The sequence below is a fragment of the Myodes glareolus genome, chromosome 17 (genome assembly GCF_982192425.1).
Source record: "Myodes glareolus chromosome 17, mMyoGla1.1, whole genome shotgun sequence".
NCBI lineage: Eukaryota > Metazoa > Chordata > Mammalia > Rodentia > Cricetidae > Myodes > Myodes glareolus.
In genome coordinates, this window is record NC_142042.1 from 21,393,083 (window position 1) to 21,405,647 (window position 12,565).

General features: G+C 35.5%; 1 protein-coding gene across 2 annotated transcripts in view; it reads right to left on the reverse strand.

The window, feature by feature from the left end:
* The window catches only part of Emcn (endomucin), a 91,152-nt gene that overhangs the window by 39,415 nt on the left and 39,172 nt on the right, over positions 1 to 12,565 (reverse strand). For both annotated transcript variants that reach the window (XM_048456944.3, XM_087897543.1), the window contains exon 4: positions 1,630 to 1,737. In XM_048456944.3, the coding sequence (XP_048312901.2) occupies positions 1,630 to 1,737 (108 nt within the window). The remainder of the gene's footprint in view (positions 1 to 1,629; positions 1,738 to 12,565) is intronic.

A 12,565-nucleotide genomic window follows, 5' to 3' on the forward strand; every position in this document is an offset into this window, starting at 1 on the left:
TCCTTTTCTGTTGTTATCATCTGTGATTTTATGGTCATATCCAGGAATCGTTGCCCAGACGAATATCATGTACTTTAGCACTGTGAGTTCTTCTTGTTGAGTCCATGGCTTTTGAAGATATGATCAAGTTTGTGCTGTTGCTTTGTTATTTACCTTGTACTATTTATTAGAACTCTCTGTAGCTTGTTTTGTCTTGTACAGTCAAGAGCTTGATTCCAACTGCAATACTACCTAAGTCCTATTCATTTCAACCACCAGGCCTCCTCTTTGTTAGTTAACCTAAGCTCCACATCCGTTCTTCAGCTTCTTTTTGCAGACATCTTATGTTTACTTCCTCTTTATTCTGTCCTCCATGCTAAATGCCATTGTTTGAAAGGGCATTCTTGACTCTGGAGAAATTTGCAACATTGCCATCTCTTGTTTGTGTCTTACTTTGTTTTATTATTATGAGCACACCCATTTGTTATTATCGGGTTAATAAAATACCCTCTAAACTGTCTTTGTCATCCACCGCTAGGCTAATTCTATTGCTAGCATTGTCTACTATACAACGATAGCCCACAGCGAGAGTAATGGTAGGTAATATAGAATGAAACAGAAGTTAGTCAAAAAATTCATGCAATAACCCCATATTTCTTTATAATTTCAAAAGAATGAATTAATAATTTCTCTTTGCAAAATTCCATAACTTTAGGAGCTTATCTTCTACAGACAGAGCGAAAGAATAACGCGAGAGAAATAAATGTGATTGAAAAAGAATACTAAAAGTTATAGGAATATTTTTTATTTTCATTCTATTTTTTTTGAAGAGGGAATTAAGGAACAAGTCTCATTCAATCTTTTCTCCTAAAGCAATGTGCTTTTGCTCTAGATTTTAGGATTGCTTTAGATACAAATACTTTTGTCTTATAAACTTGACCTAAGGAACTATCAGCCATTAAATTAAGGTTGAAGAGGAATCATCAGGGCTCTGCTAGCCAGCATCCAGGGGACAGGACAGATAAAACTCTGTCATATTGTATGTATGATTCAATTATTAACCAAAATAGTCCTCATGTTCAAACTTGATTATTAAAGCTATGGAATAAACTTAGAAATTAAACCCTGTGTATTCTTGAACTTTGTTCATTGTCAAAAGCACTTTGGCCAATCTATATTCAAGAGGAAATGTTAAATCTTTCAGTCTTTCCTGAGCTTGGAAAAATTGATATAATTTACATCCTTAATATATTGAAGACAATCTCTGTTGGGATTTTCTTCATGTGAATATTCCCAAATTGCCTTTCAATTTCTTTCAATATTATACATTTTCATATTATATCTTAGTGGATTCCTTTTTTGAGAGAATGTTCTAGTTTTATCAGAGTTGTGTATTTTGCTGTATTCTTGAAGACAAATGATTTAGTAAATGATGACTCAGCTTTATCATGATCCCATTGGAGCCCATATCATTGTGTCTGTGGACAGGCCATAACTTGGAAACCCAATCAAGGTAACCAGATTAGCCTTGTTTGATGGGGAGCAGAAGAATGCTTAGGTGGAGCATGCACCTTCTGTAACTGTGGACTGGCAAACATTTTGAAGGTAGTTCTACCTGATACATTAACACAGTGCAATCACCATACTTACTTTTGTGCTGGGAACTCGGTAGTGTTGAAGTAGCATTTGAAAGAAGATTTGGCACTGTTGTGTTTGTAGTGAGAACTTGGTTCTTTATGACACCAGGAGTTGTTATTTCTTTTATGTGAAAAAAAAAACAAAAAGAATATTCATCAGGAATATAGTATGCACTAGCTAGTTTCATTAACATTCATGCCCATGTCCATTTATAACTTTGAAATTGTTACGGAAAATATTTGGACTGAGATTTAGAAATCTCACATTCTAATGGTCAGCATTAGAATGAACTAGATAATTGCTTAAGACAGTGGAGTGATACTGGAGTTTCTTGTGTGTTTGTTACAGCTGTTCCCTTATGTGATACTACTAAGTACATAATTAATGAAAATCATTGTATGTGTAAGAGTCCGGTAATTTTTCCAGTCATATAACTTCCATGTGAAGAGAGTCATGCCTGAGATCCACCCACGTTCCATTAAAAAATCAGTTGAGCACTATCAGAAAGAAGAGGATCTGGAAATGGCAGCAGTTAGAGAGGACACTGCGGTCTCTTGCTGCCCACAAGAGAATTTCATGCATGCAGATGAGCCAGAGAAGTGGGGACACCAGTAAGACAAGAGAATCTATTTTATATTATCTTTAGTTAATTTTAAAATAAAAACTAAAAGCAATGTTAAGCCAAGTGATACCAGAATAAATTGACTTGAAACAACCTATATTCATATAATTATGTTTGAAATGATCAGTGTTCTTCAGTATTTTCAAAGTTCAGTATAGGGACATCAAACTAGTAAATAAAATACATACATGTTGGTCAGTGTACAATTTGTGCTGCCTAGATGTGAAATTAACTGACACTATTCAGGAAAGCAGTTTAGAGGATTCCTATTACAGAATGGGATGGAGCAGAGATTTCTGACGCCCTCTAGTGCAGGAGGTCTTGGAATTATGACAATAAGCAAGAATCTATGAAGAAAATTCTTAGTGCTCCTAAGGCATTTGTGTTAGAGAAACCAATATAATAAATAGTGACAAATACATTCTCAGACAGAGATGTGTAAGTGTTAGTGATGGTGCTGTTTTGCCCTATGGAACATCTACTTGCACTGTTGAATGGACAGATGGCAAGTACTTTGGGATCATTATCACTCTGGGCCACTATCACACCAGAGGCCCTTGCTAGTGCCTGGATTGCTATTAACAATCCCTGAGGAGGAGGTGCCTGACAGTGGTGGCATGTGCCTTTAATCCCAGCACTTGGGAGGCAGTGGCAGGTGGATCTCTGTGAATTCGAGGCCAGCCTAGTCTACAAGAGCTAGTTTCAGGACAGGCTCCAAAGCTACAGAGAAACCTTGTCTCGAAAAACCAAAAGCAAACAAAAAAATCCTTCACTATAACTTCATATTAAGAGTTTAAGATTTTAAAAATGTTTTAAAATCTGAGGGGGAAAACGTGTCATAGTCTCATCTTCACACCACCAGCAGATTGCTCAACAACATTCCTGCAAACTAGGAGGGAAGAAAAAAATATTCTAAGGCCTAAATGAAATAAACTGCCAACCAGCATTACTATTATCTGTGAGGTTAAGAAACGAAAAGGAAGTGACAATATCCCAAAGCAAGCAAAACCCAAGGGAATTCGTGTCCATCAAATCAGCAACACCAAAGATGCTCATGTCTATCAAATCAGCATCACAGAAGATGCTCAATGAGATGCTGTTATAGAGTGAAAGGAAGACTGTCACTTTCACAAAGCACATGTCAGTGCACATTCCACTAGGAAAGTAGATTCACAGAGGGGGCATAGAAAGAAATCTAGTGCTATTCGTTCAACAAACCCTTGAAACACAAAATGAATAACATAAGAAAAGAAGAATGTTAAAAGTAACCAGTAAAAAACAAGCCAAATGACTAGCAAAAGTCTCAATAATAATTTTGAATGTAATTGAACTAAATCCTTCAAGTAGAAGATTTGGATCATCAGAATTTATTAAAACTATAAAAATACCCAGTAATATCCCAGCAACTCACTTAGCTAGTAAAGACCCACATAGACAGAAAGAAAAAATCTTCATAGAAATGTGTGTTCTAATAGCTCTCTTTCCTTAGGGCATTGACCCAGTCAAAGATCTGTTTCTAGTCCCTTGGTTTCTAGAGGTGCTCCAAATTAAATGCACAATTGTAAAAGTTTGAAGGTAGGACCCATGAAAGAGCAAGAAGCTGGTGCCATTTGTCTTTCTGAACCTGGCTCACTACCTCGGTCATCATGATTTTTTAAATTCTATGCATTTGCATGTGTTATTCTTTACACCTGAATAAAATTACATTGTATATTTGTATCACATTTTTATCATCCATTCATCAGTTGATGGATAGCTACTTCCTTTTCCTAGCTATTGTGACAACAAACTTGGAAGAACAAGTATTTCTTTAGTAGGATAGAAAGACCTTTGGATATACTCCAAATGACTGTTCAAATTGGGTTATATGGTAGTTCCATTTCTGTCTTTTCGGGTTGCCTCCCAACTCATTTCCTGGTGCGGGAGGTCCTTCTGTCTATTTGTTGCTTTTACTGGTTAATGAATAAAGAAACTGTCTAAGCCTATAGTGTGGGAGGAGGAAGGCAGTATCAGAGAGAAGCCATGGAGCTGCCAGAGTCAGACATGCTGAAACTTTGCCAGTAAGCCACTGCCATGTGGCAATACACAAATCAATAGAAATGGATTAAATTAATATGTAAGAGTTAGTCAATAAGAAACTAGAGCTAATGGGCCAAGCAGTGATTTAATTAACACAGTTTCTGTGTGATTATTTCAGATCTAAACTAGCCAGGAGGTCGGGAACCAAACAAGCCACCTCCTTACTACAATTTCTATTGTAGCTGTATCTATCTATGGAGCAGAGAGGGGCTCATGGGGCCCTACCTCCCTTTTCTGAACTATTGGCTACTCATTGATTCTTGGGGATGGACAGTAATTTTCTCCAATTTTATATAAACCGGTGAGTCAATCAGGCTCTAATGGATGATTCCAAACTGTTTGCCCCCTGACTCTTGTTAAAATCAATGAATAAAAAACAAAACAAAATAACATGAATGTAGGAAAGGACTTATATCAGAAAAGGGTGGAGAGGAATTAGAATGTGATATAAACATGTATGAAATTATTAAAGAATAATTTGATCCAGAAAAGTAAAAGTACTAGAAAGTTTAATTTGTTAATAAAATCAATTACAATTATCAAGTTATATTTAGCCTAGGGGTACAAGGATGATGGAGTACGTAAATACACTAATGCAATACACCTAGTCAGCAGATTGAAGTATAAAAATCATATGATCATCTCAATAGATGAGAAACAATGACATCTCATGATAAAATCCCTCAACAAATTAGAGACACAATGATAATAACTCAATAATATGGACTTTAAGTGACAAACTAATGGTCAACATCACATTAAATTGATAAAACTGACATTACTTCTAGGATCAAGATTAATCAAGGTTAAGATGCACTCACTCTCATAGCTCTTACTAAATATAGAACTGATATTTTAGTCACAATTATAAAAGGAAAAAGGGAAGTAGAAGCTATACAAGATTAGAAGGAATGAAGTCAAATTATTTTTTTTCCAGTTGATTCAATAAATAGAAGCCTGAAGGGGGATGGAAAAGTGGCTCGGTGGGAGCAGTGTCTTTGCAGAGGATCTGGGGTTGGTTCCTAGCACCCACATGATGGCTCACAATCATCTGTATTACAGTTCCTCTCTTTTGACCTCTGTTGGCACCTGGCATGCGTAAGGCATAAATATATAGATACCAGTAAAACATACACACAAGAAAAGAAATCTAATTTTAAAAAATAATTAAGATTTTATCCAATAAATATTATAACTTATGAAGAAAAATCAAAACTATAGTATATAAAATCAGCATAAAGATCAGTAATATCTCTATATACCAATGGTGAATTTATAGAGAACTCATGAAAGAATAATAATTACTCAAGACAATACTTAAGAATATGCCTAACTGAGGAACCAAAAGACTTTTCAGTAAACGTTGAAAAACACTGCTAAAAATTGAAAAATCCACATGACATACACAAAATGAAAAGACCTTTTGATTTCATGGACTGGAAGAATTATTATTGCAAGAACAGCCATATTACCCAAAGCAAGTTACAGTTAATGACTATCTAACAAAGTACCAATGACATTTTTTAGGAAACTATATAATTTCTTAAAAACTCATGTGTCTGTGCAAGAGATCATGAGGAGTGAAAGGAAATCATGGACAGAAGAATCAACGTGGGACACCTCAAGGTGACTTTGAAATACACTACAAAGCTAGAGTAGTTACACAACAGAATATGGGCATAAAAACAAACACATAGACGGAGAACAGGACAGAGGAGCTTGAGAAGACTCACCACATCTACAACTCACGGATTCTCAACAATGGTACCAAAAATATTTGCTGGATAAAGAACAACCTCTTCAATAAATAACGTTGGAAAACTAGTTATTCTTAGGTGAAAGGCTGAAATGAACCTTACTTTATACTCTGTTCAAAAAGTAACTTAAAATGCACCAGACAATTAAATGTAGGATTTGAAATTCTTAAACTTGCAGGAAGAAAACTGGGAGTTTTACACTTCAAACATGGTTCCAGGCAGTGATTGTCTGGATAGGACCCAAAGAACAGGAAGAGAGGCAGAAACTGACAAGTGAGATGATATCATTTGCCAATTATTTGTGTTCAAAGAGATGATACACAGCAAAGATATATATAGAACATTTCTAGATTAAAAACTAAAAACAAGGGTGAAATAACAAAGAATCAGGAACGCAAGCCCTAAGACTTGGCTTAGAGAATCATCTGTTTAAGGTGGAACTTCACAAATGAGAGGCCATACTCAGTTCAGGACTGATGCTCAGTTATCCCATGAAGAGGGGGAATGAAGGGAATTTTGGATACTGTGAAGATAATGTATTTTAAAATGTATGTAAGTGGGCCTGGGGTACATGGAGTTAGGGTGTGGAGCATAATGTTAGCAAAGATGTAAAGGTTTGGCATCTGGCACCATGTGCAGATATGCTCAGAATCTTGGCTTGAGGACAGAAAGATCCACACATAGATGAGAAAGGATTATTACCATACAAGCTCTGTAACAGTGACACACTGATGGGATCTTGTGATTCACACACAGTATGTTCCAGACTCCAGCTAAAGAGCACCAATGATCCAGAATAAGGAGGCAGGCTTTTAAACTTGCATATTGATTTCATTCAGTTTTTCTGACTGCTTTCCTCCGATTACAGTGTGAACCCCTGTCGGACTGACTATAACCTGTACTGTAACTTCAGAGATTGCGGCGTACTTTAAGTTCAATAAGTAAAATCTAGTATTTGAATTAAATTAATTTGAAATTACAAACCATAAATACCATGCATTTTAATTGGATCACATACTCTTTTGATACAAATCTATATTGTACAATATTGAAATCAAGGTAAACATATTTCTTCAAATACTGTCATTTCTTTATGATTAGAAGCTTTCAGATCCTTGTTTTTAATGCAGTGTTTTGAAACTATATTCACTGTATTGTACCACAAATTTTTACTCTACCTCACTAAACTTTTCTCTAATTCTCCTTAGGCTCTGCTACCTACCTTCTAATCTCAGCTTCTTTGACATTTATTTTAGATTCTACATGCAATTAAGATTGGTGTTATTTGTCTTTCTATTCCTGACTTATTAAACTTAGTATGGTGCTCATCTCTATCAATTTAGTCAGGATTACATAATATTTATGGTTGAACATTATTCCACTCTGTACCTGACTACAATTTTAGAAGTTCATTATCAGTTGTAGTGCTTTGGGCGGATTCTATTCTTGACCATTGCAAATGGTGCTAAGATGAACAATGGGCATACAGAGGTCTCTTTGAGATGGTGATTTCATTTCCCCTGAATGTCTACCCAGCACCCTGGTTGCTGCATCACAAAATTATTTACATGTTCATTATTCTGAGGAATGTTTATACGATTTCAGACTATAATGTCTATATTAATTACATCTCTTACCAACATAGTATTTATTGCCTTCTGAAAACAGCCTTTCTTAGTGGGGGTAAAGTAGTATCTCATTGTATTTTGTCTTACATTTTAACTCATAGAATTGTAACATCAAAATAATTCTGATTTCAGTGTTAGAACCTTTGGCTTTGAGTTTATGTTTTCTGACATTTTTAGTATTTTGAGTATTTTTACCTGTATAGAGGTTAGAATAAAGTGAATTTAGTATGAAACATGTTTGAAGGAGTCGTATCAGCACCAGATTGACAGTTTACCCATCCCCTTAAAGTCAGCTATTGCTTAGGGTTGAACAGAAAGCAAGTGCAAAGTTAACGTTAACTCCATTATTCTAGAATTAACAATATGAAATTAGTTTTATACATTTTAGAAACTGAATTCATTTTGAGAAATAATGAATTTTATTAGTGACTTACTGTGTGGTTATTACTAATTGACTTTAGGGGAAAAGCTTATTATTTTAATGTTAGAGAAAGGATGATAGCCTGCTTTATACATTTGGTTCTATGTGATGAAAAGTACTTTTTTATCTGATATCCACAGTAAAGTCACCTTTTTTGAATAAATTTGGCACGGGAGAATGAATTCTGACAAATTCTAGTTTTTAACATTGACAATTTTAACATTGACTAAGGCATATACTGGTGAATGTTACAGTTGAGAAATGACATTTGGCTTAGTTTTATTTTTAATAGGTGGTTCAAACCTACTTATGAATAAATTTAATCTAACAGGTGATGGTTCTTAACATAAAGAATTATAAGACAATGATAGAAGAAATAGAATAGAACAAAAACAGTTACATCATGCTCCATGGCTTAGAAGAATTAGTTAAAATCTCCATTGTACCCAGAACAAGGTGCAGATTTGAAGCACAATCCCATTTACATTCTTTATAGAAACAAATTCCAAAATATATATAGGACAATGGAAGGCCAATAAACCAAAGCGATTTTGAGAAAGAATAAAAAGTTGAAAGCACCATACTGCATGATTTTATGCCATATTGCAAAGCAACAGTAATCAAAATTGCATGGTACTGGCATAAATCACATATATAAGAGTGAAACAAGCAAAAAATAGAGAATCAGAAAACAAAGTCAAATATGCATAACTAATAATTGACATGACATCTAGACGTCACAGTGGAGAAAGAATAGTATCTTCAATAAATGTTGATGAGAAATCATATTGTTGTAACCAAAGAATGAAACTAGATCTTTATGTGATACTACCAACAAAAATAAACTCAAAATTGATAAAAGGTCCAAATGTGTTATGAAATCATAAAAATTCTATGAGAGAATATTCCAGAGATTCTATAAAATACCTTATTGTAGAATACAATGCAAGTAACAACAAATACAAGGAAGTTGATTTTGATTTTTGTTTTACATGATTACAGTGGATAGGAACTAAAAATCATCATCAGGATAAACTGCAGGACCTGAAATGTAAAGACTGAGCACACACTACTGAACTATGGAGAGACATCAAAGAAACTAGGAGGGGAGTTTAAAATACTAGAATTGAGTGATAATGAAAACACACCTTACCAGAACCTGTGGGATACAATAGCAGTCTTAAATTTCCTTAAAAGGGAAATTTATAGCTGTAGATGCTTGCATTTAAAAAAAACTTAGAGAGAATACAAATAAAAAGAAGATACATCTGAAGGTTATAGAAAAACAGGAAGCCAAGTCCCAAATCGGTAGATAAAAATAAATAAGAAAGATTCTGGGAATTAAACAAAGCAGAAACGGAGAGAACAGTACACAATCTCAAAGAGATAGTTGACTCTTTGAAAAGAAATTGGCAAAAACTTAGCTGAACTAACCAGAAGAAAGAAAATGAAGGTTAAAATTGCTACATTAGAGATGAAAAGGGAGACATCACAACAGATATCATTGAAATTCACAAGAACATACTTGTAAGGACATACTTAGAAAGTATGTCCTAAGTAAGGACATACTTAGAAAGCGCATACTCCAACGAACTCAAAACATATGTGAAGTGGATAATTTCCTAGACACATATGACCTATCAAAACATAATCAAGAAGATATAAACTATTTTGGACTCTGTGTAACAATGAGATTGAAGTAATAGATAGTGTCTCAACAAAGAAAAGCCCAGAATTGGGTAAATTTATTGTCAAATTTTAGCAAATTGTTGAATAAGAACAATACCATGTTTCCCAGACTCTTCCTTAAGTTGGAAAGGGGAGGAATGTTATCTGATTCACTTTATGAAGCTGGTATTGCCCAAATACCAATGCCAGACAAAAGAACAACAAAGTCTCAGGAAACTCACACTAATGAACATGCATGTAACTATTCTCAACGAAACACTGGCAAAAAAGATTTATAAAATGTTTATTTTTTAAATGCTGAATAATAAGTTTAATTCAGAACTATATAGATTTAAGACATCCACAGATTTTTTTTGGTTAGGACAATCATTATTTTAATGTGTGCTACTGTGCTTACTAACTTCTAGGAGAATAGCTTTTTTAAAAAAATTAACAACTGACAGAGACTCACATTTAAAGATGAATTGAAGTCTGTACTTTATAGAAATTCTGTCTTTGTAACAAGATGATAGTCAGGGACAGATTTAATTAATGTCTGCATTCCCTCAGTGCTCTGGGATAATGTCAAAGAACTTACAGTAAGATTGTAGGTTGTCTGGATGTCTACACTAAACGTCCTAGGAAGATAGTTCAAAGCCTTGGCAGAGACTGGAGCAGCAGAAACTTATTGAAGACTCTTTTGGCCTCTTTATTTGGGATGAAAAAGAGTACCGAAGTAGTGTACTTTGTCAGTTAGTTTAAGTGTTGCACTAGAAGGGAGGAAACCACATGTGAAGGAACACAGGTCAGACTGAGACTTGAACCTCTGCAGTCTTCATTACTAGGAACAAGAGCTCGAGACACTGGAGCCAAGATACATGGGTATGATAAAGAGAAGAGAATACCTGCCAAATGTGAGCAGTATTTGAACATTTAAAAAACATTTCTTCTAAAGTGTGTGTGTGTGTGTGTGTGTGTGTGTGTGTGTGTGTTTGTGCGAGCGCACACACATGCACACTGGATACAGGTACCCACTTAGGTCGGAGATGTGGCAGCTGTGAGTTGCCCTATGTGAGTGCTGGTAACTAAACCTGAATCCTTTCTTTGCAAGAGAAGTATGTAATCCTAGCCACTGAGCAATATCTCCAGACTCTGGACTTCAACTTTTAACAAGTGAAAAATGGGAAAGAGTTTCATGTGCTGTTGGACAAAATAGGTTCATTGGGGTTGTACACATTGCAATGTTCTCACTCTTGAGTGTGTAAAAGGACCTAAAATGAGTTGTGGTTGAGGACTGAGAGCACATTGCTCCTTAGGCCATTGTTAACAGGATGGCTGGATTCCCAAATCTCTTTATTTTCAAATCCCAGTTACTAAGAAAGGATCCTGTAGGAATTGGGGTGAATCTAGGCCATGAATAAAATATCACTTTATTTTAAAGAAAAGTCCATTTGAGCTCTACTTAGAGTGACCTTTGTATAATAAAAATTCCAGAAATCAAATAAGTTGAGGTCGTTTGATACCACCAAAGGGAGTCAGAATTCAGAATTTAAAATTTACTTCTTCCAGGCTGGAGAGATGCCTCAGAAATTAAGAGTACTGGCTTCTCTTACATAGGATCCAGGTTTGTTTCCCAGCACCCATATTATGGCTTACAACTATTTGAAACTCCTGGCTGGGCATCAGTCACTGTCTTCTGGCCTCTGTGGCACCTGGGACATATACATGTAGTACACAGATGTGTATGCACGTATACAGTGCACAGACATATATGCACACATACAGTACACAAACATATATGCACATATATAGTGCACAGACATATATGCAAACTTATAGTATACAGACATATGCACAAATACAATGTACAGACATATAAGCATATATGGAGCACACAGACATATATGTATATGTACAGTACACAGACATATATGCAGACAAAATACTCATACACATAAAATACAACAAAGAAAATAAATAATAAAGCCCCGTTGTTCCTTAGAAACTCCAGCATCATGTTGAGTTTTGAATTTTCCTTCGCTACAGCTTTGTCCATCATGATTTTGGACAGAAAATGTTAGTCACTTTTTTTCTTTTCTCTATTTTTCTTATTTCCCTGATCGTACTAGACTCTGTACAGAAGTCTCAAAGAATGTCCCTAAATCCACTTTCTCATCCCACACTTATCATCCTGCTTTACATGTAGTGACTCCACTCCCACGTGTGTGAATTGGTGACATTGGGGTTCTTCATAAGTTAGTTTTAAGAGAATATTTTCTTCAAATAAAAAAGAAGAAAGATAAGGGTAGACTAATCTAATGTTGAGTTTCCTAAAATGGAAATTTGCCTTTGTAACATGAAGAAATCACAAAACCTTTCAAAAAATTGCAGAGAAGGGAATACATCCCAACTCAACCTGATGATGCCACTGTTACTGTGATATTAGAAGATAAAGGTTGAAGAAAAACTACAAGGGAGAATTCTGACCAGCAAGTGACACTGATCCTGTAGCAGAAGATACAATGGAGGGCCAGGAACCCCTTCCCTTCATCTCTCCCTTTTTCGGGGCATGAAATCCTCCAACTCAGCCCCTGTGGGCACCGCCGGGACAGGGCAATGAGTGCAAATGGGAGGGAGTTCCTTTGTTTTAATAGTCTGCCTGCAGCAAGGTAGGACTGCAGGCAAAGTGACTCCTGGCCAGCAAGGGGCACTGATCCTGTAGCAGAAGACCCAGCGGGGGGAAGAGCCCTTGGAGAGTATCTGAAGGAAGAGA